Source organism: Tachysurus vachellii, chromosome 17 (genome assembly GCF_030014155.1).
Source record: "Tachysurus vachellii isolate PV-2020 chromosome 17, HZAU_Pvac_v1, whole genome shotgun sequence".
Classification (NCBI taxonomy): Eukaryota; Metazoa; Chordata; class Actinopteri; order Siluriformes; family Bagridae; genus Tachysurus; species Tachysurus vachellii.
This window is the reverse complement of record NC_083476.1, coordinates 6,722,701-6,742,974: the sequence shown is the minus strand read 5'-3', so window position 1 is coordinate 6,742,974 and position 20,274 is coordinate 6,722,701. Positions and strand designations below refer to the sequence as shown.

The 20,274-nt window shown below is 37.2% G+C and overlaps 1 protein-coding gene across 2 annotated transcripts in view; it reads right to left on the bottom strand.

Annotated features, from left to right (window-relative positions):
* unc5da (unc-5 netrin receptor Da) overlaps positions 1–20,274 on the bottom strand; it is a 198,458-nt gene that overhangs the window by 52,120 nt on the left and 126,064 nt on the right. For both annotated transcript variants that reach the window (XM_060890757.1, XM_060890758.1), the window contains exons 2-4: positions 12,549–12,749; positions 994–1,137; positions 796–899 (exon numbers count right to left, since the gene is read on the bottom strand). In XM_060890757.1, the coding sequence (XP_060746740.1) occupies positions 796–899; positions 994–1,137; positions 12,549–12,749 (449 nt within the window). The remainder of the gene's footprint in view (positions 1–795; positions 900–993; positions 1,138–12,548; positions 12,750–20,274) is intronic.

Sequence of the window (20,274 nt, the reverse complement as noted above, 5' to 3'; positions counted from 1 at the left end):
TGCAGGTGGCTGATACTACTGGGAAGAAGTAGCACATGCTACACACACACAACCCCATACACACACCTACACCTATTCTACTCAAACCAGTGAAAAGTTAATGAGATGGCAAAAGAAAGAAAAAAGAGAACAAGAGAGCAAGTGAAAGTAATTTTCAATGATACATGACGGGGTGAAACATTCTGTCCTTACACACCTAAAAGAAAGTGACAGAGAGACAAAGAGAAAATGAGAGAGCGTATCATTCTCAGAACGGCTGGCTGAATAAATCAGCTCACATCCCTTGTCATGATAACACAGACCAGCTCTTAGCCACTAACCCATATTGTGGAAAAGGCAGAAGTTTGATATTTTTTTCAAGGTACAGCATGTTAAATATGAAGTAGATTTAAACTCATATTTGGAAACTACATTTTAGAAAGGCATTTTACTGTTTATTTGAAATGTATTTATTTTTCTTTATTTTTTTTCTTTGTATTATGAAAATTCTGTAACACTATGGTCCCACAATGATCCGTTATGAACTCCGCAAAGCTTTTAAAATAGGAAAATGAATATGAACATGAGAATCAAAATAACCATAGGCCGTTATCACACACACACACACACACACAAAAAACGTACCCTACATGTTTAATTAATATAAAATAATATAAAATGGAGAATATTTTCAAATGATTCTTTATATACCAGTAGAATCATGGTCTCATTAGTCCATTTATAAAACAATGATTAATCTTAGGGATTGGTTGTTTATTTATTTATTTATTTTGACTGTTCGTTTGCTGAACTAACCTCAGCTTGAGGAACTCCCTCTGGAGGACGACAGTGAAGGACGATCATGCCTTTGATCGGCACCTCGGTCCCCTGTGGCTCCTGCTCAAAGTTCTTTCTTAGGTCTGAAACACACACACAAGGACACACATTTATATAAAACAGTAAACATTTAGCCAGATAAAAATAAATGGTTTGATTATGTATAGAGGCACTGACATGCGATGCGCACTGTGGCTCTGCGGCTCTTGGACGTGCCCAGGTGACTCCAGGCCACGCACAAACACCAGTAATCCTCCGGACCATGAAAATCTTCCACCTGCTGCCGAGAGACATTTATCATCGCTTCACGAATCTTCAGACCTGTAGAGGAAAGAGAGAAAGAGAGAGAGCATAACAGGGGGATTAGAAATGAAAAGAGGAGTACTAAATAAATGGCAAATTCTGTCAGGCTGGGACTTAGAGCATCTATAATCCTTTAAATCTGCCTTATTTCCTCTCAGACTGTGCCAAGTCCACAGAGAGAGAGACAGAATGACAGATAAAGAAACAATAGCTTATAAATACTATGCATACTCAATAGAATGTTGATTATTGACAGGTTGTAAAACTACAAAATGTGTCTGTTAACTAGACAATCATCCAAGTATCCTACAATTGCACAGGAAACACTGTGATATTCATTGTGTTACTGTCCCTTGTGGGACTGTGATGCACTGATCATCTGATACTCTAAAAATTATCCAATACAAAAAAGAAATTAACAATATATTCATATAGAATCAGTATAAAACCCTTGAGGAAAAAAAGAGGTGAAAAAAGTTTCTCAAACCTCTATATGGACGAGCAGCCTACCATTTATCTTAAGCAAATTTAGCCAAAGTGAATGTCCCCATTTGCAGACACACTCAGTATTGATCAGTCTAATAGCAAAGAGAGGTTTTATTGTCAAGAACATGAACAATTTTGACAACATGACAAAAAAAATGCATTCTGTACTCAGCATATGAGCTGAAATACTAAGTAAATATTAATGCCATAGGAGTAATGAGGACAAATATGGGCAAAATAAATACAAATATACTGTATATTAATAAAGATGAAAAACAGCTGGCCCTTGTAATTAAAATGGATACAACACATTAATTGTTTGCCGAAGGGTAAGAATGTGAGAAAATGTTGCTCAGCAGCAGTTTAGTTCAGCAGTCAATTAAAGGATTCCGGTGTGACATAGAAATAGCTAAGCCTGCTGAGTTACTCTACCCTACACATTTCTCTAGAACTGCATGCTGGACTTTTTACAGAGAGACCACCTCTATCAGCACCCCAGCCAATGGCAGTCCACAGGGCTGTATGCTCAGTCCACTGTTGTGAATGCTATAGACTCATGATTGTGCTCAAATCATATCATCAAGTTTATTGATGGCACTAAAGTCATCAATGAGTCACTGTTGTTTCTAACGATAGTATGGTAGGTGGCCTCAACAGCTACAATGACAGATCAGCATACAGGGAAGAACTGGATCAGCTCCCAGACTGCAGGAGACAACACTTTGTACTGTATCTCTGCAATGAGAATGTTGGCTTAAGGAGATCTTGTCCTGGTCACTGTCAATTGTACATGGTGCATCTTTTTGGAGAGTGAAAAGCTCCTTGGTGTGCACATCAGTCAGGGTATGGAAATATCCATACCATCACCACCAAACATCACATGAGCTTCTACCCCAAGCCAACCAAAAAAACGACAGTGATCTCCTCTACCTTAATGGTGCATTAAAAAGAGTTAAATCTTATTGTTGTGCACATCATATAAGACCTCACATAGTCCCTCAGAACCTGCCAAGCGAAGAACTGAGGACCTTCACGTCCTGTGGAGAGCAAACCACCTAACTTCAAGCATTCAAAAAAACAGTCCATCTCTTAATGTCAATGACATTAGTTGAAATAGGAGATCTTGTCCTTGTCACTGTCTCCTGTTAATTAATGGTGCATCTGTAGGGAGACTGAAAAGCTCCTTAGCATGCATATCAGACAAGACCTCACCTGAACCCTCAAGCACCTGGCAAGCCAAGAAATCCAAGCAGAACATTTACTTCCTGAGTTGAACAAACAGCCTACCTTCCATCCTTACCACTTTTTAGAGGTGCAGCATAAAGATTGTCCTGACCAGTTGTCTTATCATCCTGTAGTCTGATTACACTGTCTCAGTTTTTAAGAACATTGGAGTAGTTCACTGGGGTCTTTCTACCCATCATCAACTCCACCAACCAAAAACAATGCATCTGCATGGCCTCTAGCATTGTGAAGGAGCCCTCCTTCCCCTCTCATGGAGTCTTCACCCTTCTGTCACCCTTCACCCTCCACCACCACTAGACTTTGCATGTGCCACTTACCCAAGGCAGTCAAACCACAGTGCTCAACAAACGGCTGCCTTCAAAACACACACGGACCAATCAAATCCCTTGAGATTCCTACATCCACCCAAGAAAGAACATCACTGTACACTTGCACTTAACTAATGGAAAATGGTGCTGTGCTGCTTTGAGACACTGCTTACTACCATACTTTTTATTGGGTCATATTGTTATAATACCATGCATTTTTTTTTTTTATCATGTCCAAGCTTTAAATCAAATGAAAGTCAAACATTCAGTGTTGGACAGTGAGACACGTACATAGAAACAGTGTGCCTGTGGCACAAATGCAGATAAAGGAAAACTAAAGCATGACTAATTGGATCTAAATATGCTTTGGATCAGAGTCTGTCCTTTAGTGCCAGTCCTAATGATTTGGCAAAAAAAGCTGTGAATAACTAGTAATGTTGTAATACAATGTCATTGATGAAAAAGTGTATTATTGTTGATTGTAAACAGAAGAGATAAAAAAAAAAAAAAAAAATCTCTGGCAAAAGCTATGCTTAATGCTACTGGGAAAAAGTACACAAAAAAACAAAACAAAAAAAACTTACTGCTAATTTCTGAGTAGAATGAAATGATCAGAATAACAGAAAATCCTGTTTAATACTAAAATGTTATTAAAGTGCCAGCTAGCTTATATGGTTAACACAAGCATATGTTTTTATAATGGCTTATGATAATGATAGAGCTTGGGGACTTTTGAAGATGTCAATAGCTAGTAGCATAGCATAGGATTACTCTGACTAATGTCAGAAAGATGTAGCTAAGAACAATTGTAGCTTTTTTAGTTAAAGGTCAACTCCAGTGGCCTAGTATTCCAATGTAGGCCCTGGGGAGCAGGGATGACCATAGAAAAAATGTTTCATGCTAATCAAGTGTCGGTAAAAGATTGTAAACAAATAAAGTCCTTTCATTTCCAGAAGATGAATTCCATGCTTAACTTGTCAAACTACTGATTGTGGAGACAATAACTTTTTGGGACTTTTTTTTTAAAACTTATTTACTTGTGAGAAAGCCTTGAAATGGAGCTCTGTGATGCAATTAATGAATTGCAGATTCTGCAAATTGAAATGACTTACCTGTAATTGTGTCTAGATATTTCTGTTAGTTTAGTTGAAGAAAAACTAGAGCAATTTGAGTCAACTAAACCTGAACAGTTTTATCAGTGTAGTCATTTCCCCATAAAGTGAAAAAAATTGGTACAAGTTACCTTAATGTGATACGGCTAATACAAATCTCTTTCTTGCATTTGTGCGTGTGTGTTTGTGTGTGTGCATTCGCCGTGACAAATCATGCTGGTCTACAGAGAGAATTCAACTGATAAGAGGATTTATAGGTCTCTAGAGCCATTAGGCACCCAATTTATGTGTGTGTGTCTGTGTGTTATTTAGGGATGTGCAACTTTATTTAAAGGGATTACCAAGCTTGATTCATCAGACGGATTAGAATTTACACATGCGAACATGCAGGCAAACAGCATGGCACTTAAAGGAAATGTTAGTCCCTTAGACAGTCTCTCTCTCTCTCTCTCTCTTTCCTTTTCTCTACTGAGCTGTTACCTGGCATGTTCACTTCCCGAGTACCTATCTGTCTCCTTTCATCCCTCAATCCTTCCTCATCCACTTTAAATCTCACTTTAAAGCTTATTCTTCTTTTCACTAACTCTTTAAATCTCTTGTCCACTCTGTTTTTTTACTAGCAGGAGAATCAAAACACCCCCCCCCCCCCCCCCACACACACACACATATGCACACATGCTCACAAACACACACAATTCAATAACTTAAAGGAAACACTTTGGCTAAAGTTGTGGTGTAAAACAAATTGGGGGGGTCCTTAGTTTTCAACAAAGATGTAAAACACACTCACACACACACACACACACACACACACACACACACACACAGACGCAATACTTCTGTGTCAGCTCGATTGACGCTTGTTTTGTCCCAGTACACAGCAGAGGAATTAAATTCCCTTCATGACCCTTTTTGTTTTCAACTAAACATTTTGTTATGAATGATATTTGTTATATCATCCAGTTTATTAACAGTCAGTTTACAACCATCAGTTTATTTGTCTTTTCTGGAACCTTCTAAACTTCTTGACTGAGTCTGTGAATGTATTCACAAAGTCTGAAGTTGAAAAAGTGTAGATATTTACACATGAAATATACACACAGATGTTTTTTTTATTTTATTTTATTCTCCCTTTGCTGTGGCTTTCCAAAAGGCCATAATGGATTTGAAATGAAATATAAATACCTGGCCTTTTATGAACCTTGATAGATGCAACCTCCAGATGCCTTTCTGTCTTCAGCTCACCAGTCAGAAGAGACTTTATACATCTTTTATAGCATGAATTTTTAATTCTCCCAAAGTGTTCGGATCGCTTTTGTTTCTAGAAACAGCACCATCAGTTCAGGTCCTTTTTATCCTCCAAACATTGTTTCATCTTGAACTTTATGGGAAATATTATGGGAATTTAGGTAGTGTTGGAAAACAGGAAGTGAATGCTTTTATATAATTTTTAGGTAATAAGTGTTCAACTTGGTTTCAAAAGTATTGCATTTTAAAAAGTAAATATGGACCAAATACGTGGAATTATATTTTTATACCTCTGTTATGAATACTAACGATGCTAATTGGAACTGTTAGTCAACAATGATATTTAAAACAGCTAGTCAACAATGCTAATCGTAACTGTTAGTCAACAATGCTGATCGGAACAGTCAGTCAAAAATTATTTGAACTGTTAGTCAACAATGCTTATTGATACGGTTAGTCAACAATGCTAATCAGAATTGTTAGTCAACAATGCTAATTAGAACTGTTAGTCAACAATGCTAATCGGAACAATTAGTCAACAATGCTTATCAAACTGTTAGTCAACAATGCTAATCAGAACTGTTAGTCAACAATGCTAATCAGAACTGTTAGTCAACAATGCTAACCGGAAAACAGTCAGTCAACAATGCTAACCGGAACAGTTAGTTAACAATGCTAATCAGAACTGTTAGTCAACAATGCTAACCATAACAGTCAGTCAACAATGCTAATTTGAACTGTTATTCAACAATGCTAACTGGAACAGTCAGTCAACAATGCTAATCGGAACAGTTAGTTAACAATGTTAATCAGAACTGTTAGTTAACAATGCTAATTGGAACAGTTAGTCAACAATGCTAATTTGAACTTATTTAACAATGCTAACTGGAACAGTCACTCAGCAATGATAATTTGAACCCTTTAGTCAACATTGCTAATCGGAATGGTTAGTCAACAATGCTAATTGGAACAGTTAGCAGTTAGTCAACAATGCTAATCAGAATTGTTAGTCAACAATGCTAACCGGAACAGTCAGTCAACAATGCTAATCAGAACAGTCAGTCAACAATGCTAATCAGAACAGTTAGTCAACAATGCTAATCAGAACTGTTAGTCAACAATGCTAACCAGAACAGTCAGTCAACAATGCTAATTTGAACTGTTATTCAACAATGCTAACTGGAACAGTCAGTGAACAATGCTAATTTGAATTCTTAGTCAACAATGCTTATCGGAACAGTTAGCAGTTAGTCAACAATGCTAATCAGAATTGTTAGTCAACAATGCTAACCGGAACAGTCAGTCAACAATGCTAATCAGAACAGTCAGTCAACAATGCTAATCAGAACAGTTAGTCAACAATGCTAATCAGAACTGTTAGTCAACAATGCTAACCAGAACAGTCAGTCAACAATGCTAATTTGAACTGTTATTCAACAATGCTAACTGGAACAGTCAGTGAACAATGCTAATTTGAATTCTTAGTCAACAATGCTTATCGGAACAGTTAGTTAACAATGCTAATCAGAACGGTTAGTTAACAATGCTAAACGGAACTGTCAGTTAACAATGCTAATTGGAACAGATAGTCAATAATGCTAATCAGAACTGTCAGTTAACAATGCTAATCAGAACTGTTAGTTAACAATGCTAATTAGAACGGTTAGTTCTATCAAACTCAACAGTGCTGCTACATTCACATAAGACATCTAGCTTCATCTTTAGTGAAAAGAAAGTTTACTACACACTAAGGTTATTCTGGTAGTGTTCATATAGTCAAGAGTCAAGAAGTAAAACATATAAATGACTGAAACTTTGAAATACACAAAAATAGTTAGTTTAACTGTGTTAAGTGTCTCTTTCCAACCAAACTTAAATTAGAAGCAACAAGGACCTTAAATATAGTACAGGTTAGGATATGAGAAATATTTTGTGTAACACATATATGGATATATATATTAATAAAATGAGAGTGTACGTTTAGTTGTTGTTGCTGTTTATTTTTAAATAATAATTGCATATATTGCATATAGTAGGGAACACATAAAATAATTAATTTAAAAATCAAAACATTGTACTTCCACTACTAAAAATGGCTGTCTTGTTAACGAATATTTCAGTCTTTTTAACTAAGGCCGAATAAATATTGATAAAGATTTTGAACAAGGTTTAGGTTACATGTTTATTAGATCATACTGATTTGTGACTATTCTGATCTAATGAATTATTTATTATTATATGTAACTGTGATTTGCTTCTTTGTTATCCATTAAGACAATACTGGACTCGTGAGTAAATCCTTCAAGTAATTTAAAAATTAAATATTGTTTTAATATAGAAGCAATTTCATAACATACACGTAGTGTTCTAATCACTTCCATGGCCACAGGTGTATAAAATCAAGCACCTAGACATGCAGACTGCTTCTACAAGTATTTGTGAAAGAATTGGTCACTCTTAGGAGCTCAGTGAATTCAAGCGTTGGTACCATGATAGGTTTCCACCTGTGCAATAAGTCCATTTGTGAAATCTCCTCACTTCTAAATATTCCACGTTCAAATGTTAGTGGTAGTAATTGGGAACAACAGCAACTCTTCTACGAAGTGGTAGGCCACGTAAAATCACAGAGCGGGGTCAGCACATGCTGAGACACACAGTGGGCGGAAGTCGACAGCTTTTTGCAGAGACAATAGCTCAAGAACAATGTGTAGAAAGCTTCATGGGATGGGTTTCCATTTCAGAGCAGCTGCATCCAAGCCTTACATCACCAAGTGCAATGCAAAGCCTCAGATGCAGCAGTGTAATGCACGCTGCCACTGGACTCTATAACAGTTGAGACGTGTTCTCTGAAGTGACAAATCACGCTTCTCTGTCTGGTAATCCGATGGATTGTACGTAAAGTTTAGCAGAGGGGGGATTATGGATTGGGGTTGTTTTCTTTAGGGGTTGGGCTTGGCCCCTTAGTTCCATTGAAAAGAACTCAGCTTCAGCATACTTCAGCATAATGCTTTAACATACCAAGACATTTTGGACAATTTTAAGCTCCCAATATTGTGGGAACAGTTTGGGGAGGGCCCCTTCCTGTTCCAAAATGACTGCGCACCAGTTCACAAAGCAAGGTCCATAAAGTCATGGATGAGCGAGTCTGGTGTGGAGGAACTTGACTGGCCTGACCTCAAACCGATAGAACACCTTTGGGATAAATTAGAGCGGAGACTGTGAGCCAGAACGTCTCGTCCAACATCATTGCCTGACCTCACAAATGCATTTCTAGAGGAATGGACAATTTTTTACTCCTAAACCATGTGGAAAACCTTTCCAGTAGAGTTGAAACTTTTAGAAAAGCAAATGATGTGCATTACTATAGTAATAGTACAACTAACTTTTGGCAATATAGTCTCTGTATAATTTATATTTGCATATTTATACCATATGTCTATTTTCTATGAAGTATTACAAAATTCACTTTGAAAAAAATTACACTACAGTAAAAGCTGAGTGAGAAAAGCAAATGATGTTTAACTGTGCTGAAGTGCATTACTATAGTAATAGTACAACTAATATACCAAAAATATAACTATTATTTTCTATTAACATATCTTTAGTACAATTGGGCACATAAATTTGTTTGTTTACATTTTTTAGTTATTTGGGTATTTAAAACCTTCTTAGTAAAGTCTATGTATTTATTTAAAATAACACGATATGCCTTTATTTTTAACTAGGGATAAAAAAGGCTACAATTTAACGTGAACATTTTATCTCTGTATTTGTTACCATATCTTGTTTAGGCATGAGTGCTACAAGACTGCCTGTTATACATCACTATAATGTTGACCACTATTATCAGATTGTCAGATTTTAAAAATAATGACAGTACAGCAGAACAAATCATCAAGCACAGTGTGTGCATGCAGCCCAAGGACAACAGCAGTCCCGCTATCTGAGTTTGATTTATCGCCCTGTCTTTTGGGGAGATGCTATCGGTGTATATCTGTCCTGCACTGTGGGACCTCAGAATAAATCAATGGCACGTTGCAGATTTGCAGTCGATTAGCTTACCTTACACACACAGACACACACATACACACACAGGGACCAAGAGCCATGGTTTATTGGCTACAAACATAAGTGAATGTGAAAATGTGGGTGACGAAAGATTTTAGAATGTGTTGGAAAATTTCAATCAATAAGACTAAATTTAATACAGACATAATGTAGAATTGAAAGCTGTCCAACAACTGAATAGTAGCTAATCGCAGTCTTTGGTTCCTCACTGCATAAGCTTAAAGATAATAGTCTTTGTAAAGGAGGCAGTAAGTCCACCAACACTGCTTGCTGTGTATGGGGCTGCAAAGCCATAGACAGGTCAGAGTGCCTGGTCATGTATTCTTTTTAATCTTACTTGGGGAAGAGATGGCACCTACTGTACCTGTATAAACACTATGGGAAGAAGGGAAGCTGGTGGATGCAGTGCGATGCTCTGAGCAATGCTCTGCTGGAAAACATTGGCAATTGTGTGGATGTTACTTTGACAGCTATCACCTACCAAACGTTTCTGCAGACAACGTACACACCTTCATTCCAACGGTATTCACTAATGGGCCAATGGTAGCTCAAGTGGCTCTGGTTTGTTGATTGGGGTTCAAGCTTCAGCCCTAACAAGCTGCCACTCATGGGCACTCACTCACGAGCAAGCCCATTAAACCTCTCTGATCCTGGGGTGTTGTATCATGGCTGAACCTTTACCCTGACCCCAACCTCCAAAGTTGGGATATGTGAAGACAGAATTTCACTGTGCTGTTTTATACTGTATATATGTGACAAAAATATGTGACTTCTTTTGCTAATGGCCATGGGCACTTTCAGCAGGATAATGCACCCTGCTACGCTGCAACAATGGTTCATGAATAGTTGGAGCAATCAAGATGTTGGTTCAAGATGTTGACTTGGCCTTTCAAATTCTGTGCAACCAACAAGTCTGGTCCATGGAGGATTCACCTCAGAACTTAGGTGTGTAATAAGTAAATTGTGTGAATTTGATAACCAAATAATTCAGATTTCTTAACTAACAAAATGTTTATTCTTGGATAATAAGTTTCAACTGGCTAATTTGTTTTTCTTTTCAGAAAACTCAAAGCAAGTCACACAGATAATGCGACTATGATGGAATGAAAACTTTTCTGTTTGGGTTTTTGCATTTTGAATATAAATGACCACCATTCTTGGACATGCTATCATCGCCCATCATCACAAACCACGGTCCACTATTATACCATTCCCAGTAGCTGAATAGCATCAAATATCAGCTTTGTCCCTCGTTCCTTTCATTCAAAACAGTCTGAGTGTAAAGAAATAAATAAAATAAACCTCATAAAAGAGGGAAAAAGGACCCAGTGTGTGAAGTGAAGAGCCGCAGGCTGTTTTCAGGAATGGTGAATTGAAAATAACAATTGGTGTCTGGCACGTTAAAGGAAAAGGAATAACATTTCTCACGATTGCATCACTGTTGCTTTCATGGCCTTCAAACTCATAGCTATCAAAAACATAACACACCATTTTACACAAGTGATATTATTTAAGAGTCTCACAGTTTAGAAGTAAGAACTAAAGTCTCACACTAAAGAAGTAAGATGTCAATTTACAAAATTGCTATAATTCAAGGATATGTTACTTAAAACTGAAAAATGTCAGTGTTTTAGCTGTTATGTATAAATCTGGGCCCATATTCATAAAGCTTCAAACAATAATCTTAATGAGCTCTTAATTTAGCTTAAACATTTCTAAGAGTGATTTGGGACCAATCTCAGAGCAACTCTGAGCAAGGAAAATACAAAAACCTTTATCTTAGAGAGGAGTTGGGGCAAAACCCGTTGCTAGGTATGACACATTCTTTTGAAGACTGTGATTGGTTATCCAATAAAAAAGTAGTGCTATTAAATTATATTCTATTATTAGACTTTAGTTTGTCTCTATGTTAAGATCTTTGTGGATATATCATGCAGGAATTACGCTTCTGACCGATCATATGTGCTAACATGCGCTAACATCATGCAACACTTTGCTCTAAGAGTTTTCATGAAAACTGGCCCTGAAAACTAACTGAATATCCTGATTACATGGTCAAAGTGTGAGAAGGCCTCGCATACCATGTTGTGACCAAGCAGCTAGGCAGACTTCAATAACGATTGGTTAGTACTGTCAGGTATTGAGAGCTGAGATGGATATCAGTGCAATTTATTTATGTTAAATGAGATCAGAGTAGACAAATCCAGAACGAGAGGAAGGATCAAACGCCAAACACAGGCGTGGCTCAGGCAATTAGCGAACGGAGCAAACTAGGCAAATCCAAAGATACAGAGGTAAATTTGATGCATAGGACAAAGTGAGTGTTACAGTATTTCTCAAATTTTCAAAGAGTTAGCGTGAATTGTGTGTGTGTGTGTGTGCGCGTGTGTGTCAGCAGTAGTAGGTTTTGAAATGTGTTGTCCACGGTGGCCATGTTTGTAAGGCCAGGACTGCAGGCTTGTGGACTGTCTGACCCTGACACTTACAAACAAGGCGTTCCCAAAATGATAGATTACAAGATCTAATGTCAAGTGCAGGTACAAACTCTTAATCTGACTGATTACTGCCCTCTTTCTCTCCTCAACCTTCAGTTTATCAAATGTTCTCACATACCACCTGCATCTTATTTGTCTTTGTGACCTTCTTTATAAACTTTAGTCTTTCTCAAAAGTTTCTTCTGTGTGTTGTTTGTGTTCTTATGACGCATATTGTCACCATAGTTATGAGCAATCTTTCTATAACTGTAATATATGTAATATATGTGTGGTATGAAATCAGTTGTTTTAGGTAAATAAAGAAACACTTTTTGGACTGATATTAATAAGTAAAATCCTATTTGGAAAATAAAAAAAGTTTTACTAACCTAATGAAATCATTATTGCTTTCATTAAACACTGACACAGACATTTCTATGCTACTGTATATACATATCTATATTATTTTGTGTTTTTGTGTGTTTTACCTGTTCCCAGTTCAACATGTTCCAGAGATGTGTGCTGGTTCTGATGAACCCACTCCCCATTGCACTTGAAGAAGATCTGCAGCGCAGGTCTAGCTCGGCAGTGAAGCTTAATTGGATTGCTTTTGACAATGTAAGCGTCATCAGGCTCCTGAAGGAAACGAGGCAGGGTTCTGGATGAAGCCGAAAGTCCAGCTCGATTTCCTGGAACGACAGCAATTAACACTGTGTGTTAGGAGAGAACCATTTGTGTTGCCATTTGAATGAATGAAGCTGAGCCATGACAGGTCTGCGAGCAGGATAGATGGATTAAACTCTCACAGCATGTACGTTCGCCAAAATGCTGACTTTGGCGTTAAGAAGTGAAAGCAAGCAGTCCGCAGTCAGCCATGATACAATTTGCATAATTTTAATTGGCTTCTGCTTGCCTTCACTTCTGATTAGTCTTTTAGACACTGAGATTGGGGACAAAATGAGATTAAAGGCAGAATTTCAGAAGCACAGGCAACTTTCTCTGCAACTCGTTAAACCCACCCTTGTTCCTCTCAGTACAGTAATTATTTAGAATAAATAAATAACTCATTTTAGAATCATGCTTCCTTATCCCCTAATCCCGCTGCTTCGCCAGCATTCGTGCAGACATTTTATTTGTACACAAATCAAGGCTAACCCTGAATTTTGAATATACAATAAGGCTCCTCATACTGCATTTCAAATACATGAAAAGTGTTGAGAATAACTTTATTTACATATCCTTCCTGTCACGTTTTATGATAACAGCCCATCAGCAGGCATAACGAGGGAACTTTCTGAAGATGAATGTTCTGTAGTGCCCGTTAGAGACAATTAGCTATTTGTTTTGTTTAGCTGATTTGTGACATTAACATAAATGACTTAATTTCCTCATTTCCAGACGGGTAAACATATGAACAACACAACATAGGCATAACACTGTTATTACACTGATTAGGTACAGTAGCTGCTCACTACAGTACAATGCTCACTGCTGCTTCATTAGTAAGGAGAAAGACACATCACTCTTACCCTTTAAAATACAAACTTTAGTTAAAAACTATAAAAAAACTATATAAATAAAGCCCCCTCTGAAAGTATGTACTGAAGACATTTGGGTTTGATATTAAAAGATGAATAGGTCACATCTAGATCTGCTAAACAAGAACATGGCACCATTTGTAACAGACTGCCCCATTTGTAGCTGAGCAAAAGTATTGGATCTGTAAATTTATAAACATAGTCTTAATCTGATGTCACCAAACTGTTGCATTCTTTATTTGTGATGCTTTTTCCAGGCATCAACTGAACAAAGAAACTGCAGTCAGTTGATGCCTGGAAAAAGCATCACAAATGCAAAAAAAAAGTGTTTTGGGTCGTTGTCCAGCTGCATGATGGAGTTCCTCCCAATTAGATTGGATGCATTTTTCTGTAAATATGAACACAGAATGTTTCTGTAGATGTTTGAATTCATTCGGCAGCCTCGTGCGTTACATCATCAATAAAGTTTAGCAAGCCTGTTCCAGAAGCAGCCAAGCAAGCCCAAGCCATGACACTTCGTCCACCCTGCTTGACCCATGAGCTTATTTGTTTTGGATCATGAGCAGATGGTTTCTCTTTTCACACTTTGGCTTTTCCATCACTTTGCTAGAGGTTAATTGGATTCCAGGACTTTTGTATCTCTGTATTTATTTGCAGAATCTTACTGCTAATCAGTGGTTTGAATCTTGTGGTATGGCCTCTATATTTCTGCTCTTCTATACTGAAGTCTTCTTCGAACAGCGGATTGTGGTCCCTTCACCTCCGCCCTTTGGATGATGTTGATTATGTCACTGACTCATTCAATGGTTCTGTCATCAATTGCTGTTGTTTTCCTCAGCCATCCTGTTCGGTATCTTGAGGTTAGTGTCTTCTTTTTTTTTTTTTACAACTGTTCCAAATTGTTATTTTGTCTGTGCCCAATGCTAGAGCAAAGACTCAGATATATCTCCTCTTTTCTAAGCTTTAGAATGGCTTGCTTTTCTCCCATACACAGCCCTCTGTTCTTCATGTTGGTTTGTCCTTTTAAACAATAAATTCATTCTTCACATCCAAAGCTCAGAGTGATTGATTATTTAAACAGTCAATCTAATATGGCACGCTTGGGCAACAAGAAACCACTGTCAATTACATGGAAAAATATGTTTGAGGAGATGGGTGGGTTTAAACAAACAGTGCTTGAACACTTTTAATTATATATCCAAGTGGAAATAGAACAAACGTACAGTAGACACTTTTTTTCTATATATTTTTCCTTTGCGTTGTATGGCTATGTTAATCTATCAAGAAGGTAATACAATGAAATTTAGTTGGCGACTCTCAGACAGCAGCAAGGGCAGCTAAACATGAAACAATGAATAAATTTAAGTTAGAAAGATGATTAAGAATAAACGGAAAATAATAAGATTACCATCAGTCTAAAAATACTGCTGTGAAGGTAATTGTCAGGGCTCAGCCCGGACTCTGGCCATGTGCCTTTTGTTTATGTTCCTTGTCACGTGTCTGCCCCGCCTTTGTCTGCTCCTCCTGTTTCCACACACCTGTCTCCTATTGTGATTACCCTGTGTATTTAACTGTGCCGCGTTGCCTTTTGCAGCGCGGAATCTACTGTTGTCTTGTCCTGTCTTTAGTCCGTGTGTTGTTTAGTGTTTCCTTAGTTAATAAACCCCATGTTCCGTTTTCCTATCCTGCATTTGGGTCCCGTTTTATCCCGCGTTCGTGACAGTAATACAGCAAGAAATGCACACCGTCTTTTGTATTTCTGATTTTTAAGTGATAGATTAAGTATTATAGCAAGAGGTAGGTCGTTAGATGTCTTTTGAATGCTGCCCATGATTTGATCAGACATCCAGGGGAAGCTCATTTCAACTAGATGCCAGAACAGGAAAGAGTCTTGAGGCTTAACTACTCCTCTTACTATAACAGAGTGAAATTTCACCCAATGCAAAGTAACTTATTGAATAATGAGTTTCTTACTAACTTATTACTCAAAATAGAACCACCTTTTTTTTTTTTTACTTCTCGATCCCTTTCTTCCTCCTTCCTAGAGCATGAAAACGCAATAAAGTTTGGGAAAAAAACATCCTGAGCTTCTCATCTAACCTGCACCGAAGCATCCAAATCATATTTCTCTGGTTCGCTCCAAGGTAGGAGTAATACTTTGAAAGCATTAAAAATGTATTGACTTATGCTTCTCCCAAAAGAGAAACTAAATGTAAATGTCTACTCATGTTAAAGCCTGAAGCAGGAGTTACAGGAGTAACAAGAAGATCGGTAACAGATGGAGAAGCAAGATAAGAGCCAGAAATAAACTTATCTGATAATGAGATGAACATAATATAGTATTCATGAGTTTCTTGGAAAATATGCACCATGAACATAAAAAATAAATAAACATGTAATACTGTATATTCTTTGTAACAACTTGCATACAACTTGAAAATGTTTTCCTGCATCATTTTTCATTTGCCAGCATTACAACCATCATTAGCACTTTACAAAACACACCATAGTGAAGAACTTGAATGACTCTTTCCAAATTCCAAAGTCTTCCCACTAGATGTTGAAGTGGGGCTGTGGGAATTTGCCCATTCAACTACATCAATATTAGTGAGTTCAGGTACTAATGTTGGGTAAGGAGGCATGGGGTTCAGTCAGTGTTCCCAAAGGTGTTCAGTGGGGTTGAGGTCAGTGCTCTGTTCTTTCCATTCTTCCTTAGACAGCATGTTTCAGTAGAGCTTGCTTTGTGTACAGGTGCATGGTCATGCTGGAACAAATTTTGGCCCCTAAGTTCTAGGGAAGGAAAACAATAATGCTACAAAGATATTCTACAAAAAACTTTGTGGAAGAGTTTATAAGGAACATAAATACTATACAGGGATGATGGTCTGGCGTCCACATACTTTTGGGCATATATTGGTTTTTGCTTGGGCTTCCAAGGATCAGGGGTTTGTGTGTGTGTGTGTCTGTCCGTGTCCATGGTGAAAATCCAAAACTGCAAGCAGCAAAGGCTCAATCTCCTGCTCTGTCACAGCAGCACTGGTTGCCGTGGCAATGATATATGATCATCAGTCCAGCCTGACGATAATAACATCACACACACACACACACACACACACACACAGACAAACAAGATGTCACTGCCAGAGACTCTGAGAAATGGACTTCTAACACAAATCCATCTGTCTGGTCCACCGACACATATTACACACTACACATACACTTGATTCATAAATATAGAGACTAATAACAGATTTGAATAGCAAACACACACACACGCTCACACACACACACACACACAAACACACACACATAAAATAAAAAATATGGTATACACACTGTCAAACTGATAGGTTACAGAGACATCCTGGAAACACTGTGTGAGGTGAGATACAGTAACTCACTAGAAAAGATCCCAGTATTTTGCATGTTATCACTCTAACCAACACACACTAAATGCCATTTCAAGTACCCAGTTCAATTTCTGGCAAGGTTTTGGGAGGTGAGGATGACGAGGAAACCCATACGAACACAGAAACAATGGAAACTCCACACAGATATACAGTATGTGAGTTCGGGGTTTAACTGGGGACCAAAAAATGTGAGGTGACAAAAAGGAATCAATGCAGATAATGAGCTAATTATGAGTTGCTTAGGAGCTCCTGATTACACAAATCCAACTGACTGAACAAAGGACATTATTAATAATAACACTTTCTGGTGTTTATGTTTATTCACACCCTCCAGTATTTGTTATAACTTAAGGTTATTAACACACTCTGTTGAGGATGGGATTCCCCTTTGAGTCTGGTTCCTTTCAAGGTTTCTTCCTTCATACACATGGAATGCACACACAGATAAAAGTACACACACACACACACTCACACACACACACACACACACACACACACAGAGCCTGAATGAAAACACCCTGAACACATTCATTTCAGGCTAAAACTAATAACCTAATGTTAACATGAAGTAGCAGACCCAAATTGTGTGTGCGTGCGTGTGCGTGTGTTTGTGTGTGTGTGTGAGTGTGCAGAGCTCAGCGGGATGTCCTCTACAAATGGCCCATCTTACAAACCTTATATTGTGATGCACCACACTTCAATACTTCCCAAAATTTGTTCAAAATACCCCATTAGGACATCAAAAGAAGGAATATATTAATGGTGTGGGGTAAGATAAAAGTGTGTGTGTGTGTAAGTGAGGGATAAAAAGTGACTACTAATATTTTTCTGAACATAAAACAAGAAGAGGGGGCTCCATTTATTTGTAGCATAATTTAGTGGTATTATTTAACCACTGATTTCTAATTTAGTCTTCTACTACCACTGCAATAACACGTTGAAAACATGTCATTTTACACCATTAGAACACCATATGGAGAATTCCTCCTCACATTCACCATCCAAAATACATTAACTCTTTTTATCAGTGGCAAAAAAAAAAGGATTTTCCACCTGTTTTTGGTTGATCAGGTTCAGCATTGAATGTCTTTGTCATGTAAAACTCCACAGTGGTGTTTAATGACTCATATGAAATTAGACTCTCAAGACTTACTAAATTATACCAAACCCATTTCTACTCTCTGAGACACCCTAAGTGCTTGTAAGTCATAAGCATAAAAAATTTGAAGGTGTCATCAAATTGACTTCAACCACTAAAGTTCTGTGTACATTTAACTCAACAGAGGGAAAAACAAAAGTCTCGCACTGAAAGCCGACAGCATCCTGACTTATATTTGATCAAGCTTGCATCAATAGAATCATTCATTTTTACCCAAGTTTACTGTTAAAAAATGGTTATCATAACTAACATTAGCTGTCTGGCTAGCAAAATGCTGGTAAACTAGCTTCCATTTTATCCAAATAATTAACTACAAAATAAAGTACAGTAAAAACGGCCTACAAGTAAAACAATACATTGAAGTTCAAGCTTGAATGTATGGAAGTAGGGTTAATAATCGCATATTTGGTTTATTGTTATCTTATATCGATTCGACATATTTTCAATTGCTAAAACGTAATTTTTTTGCAGTCTAAATTTATTTTGTAATTTTAGTTATTAATTTATTTAACAACAGAAACAAACCTGTCAGAATATAAAATAACAGTGATTTTGTTTGTCACTATGATAAAACTTTAGCTTTAATGAGGAGGTGTAGGAATCCATATGCAGGATATAACTGAGCTTTTATTGGATATTAAGTGCAAAGATTCGAAACCGTGAAACAGACTGGTAGTCGAGGTAAACAGGCAACAAGCCCAAAAACCAAAACAGCAATCAGCGTGGCAGACAAAACAGGCAAGGGCAAGGCTAAAGATAACGTAATACAAAATAGCAAGAAAACACAGTCCATACACAGAAAAACAGACAATGGATATACAATAGGCTTGGTATGGAGCAGAACCGACGATACTTCTAGCGGAGTGTCTCGTGTGCTACGTTTTTATGCATGAGAACCTGAACGTGGAAACCGGAAGTGAGGTTCCGCAGACCATAAGTTGGTATTCCACAGATGGCGTCGTCTGGTTAGTTGGACAGGGGACTTTGTTCAACAAATGTAACAAATTTGACACATCCTATTGGATATAGCTAGTATATAGCCATCAATCTAGCTTTCTATGAGAAGTCGATTGCTCCTAACCACTATGAATCATTTAAAAAAAAATGTATAAGTTGGTCTTTAAATAAAATACATTTAAATTATGCAATAACATATGCAGCATGACTGATAATATTGATTTGCTTTTTAATTTGAGTTTTATATGCAGAACATTTTCTTTTAAACTTCGAATAATGACTACTATTGACATTTAGTCTGAACTTTCAATTTAAGATTGCAAAAAAACAAACAGCGGTGAATCAAAGTACAGATTATAAATGTCTCTGTCATTCTTCAGAAGTGTGTGTGTGTGTGTATACAGGTCTGCATCCGTTAAGGGTTGATGCAGTGACAGTGTTTTCAAACCCAGATGCATATCAAGACTCAACAGTATCTTTGTGTCTGTGGTTCTGTGTTTAAATATTGATGGCTGTTCTGCTCAGGATCTTTAAAAAACTCAGACAAGCATAAAACCTTCACGCTTTATAAACATGAGTTCTGTGCTCAGTTTGGAGATTTTAGACTGGTTTTGAGAATAGAGGCGACCAAGTGCTGTAAAACAAATATGTCAAGCCAGGTTGGAGATACTTGTAAATGGATTTTGTTTTTTTACTCATCCATGTAAAATATTTAAAGCAAGAGTAATGTTTAGTAGGGTTCATATGCAGAGACTCATAGAGTTTATTTTCTATAGATTTCTTTTGATTTCTTTTGAAACTCCTGCCAGAGCCAACCAGGTTTTGGGCTAAATTATACTAGCATTTTATGATGACATCAATCTTTCCAAGCCACAAAATCAGGAGCTCATTTTATCAATAAGCTTGCAAATGGGATTCATTCTGTCATTTCCTCTTATCACTCACCCCCATGTCGGTTCATCAGCTGAATGGAACCAGCACTAATCTACAACCATCTTGTACTTTTAAATGAAAATTTAAATGCTATTAGTCACATACACAATCATATACAGTATGACATGCAGTGAAATGCTTTTTTTTAGCTGTCATAAAAAAAAAAGTCAGAATAGAAATAGTCAAAAATGGAAAGTAAAAATAAGATAAAATAAAA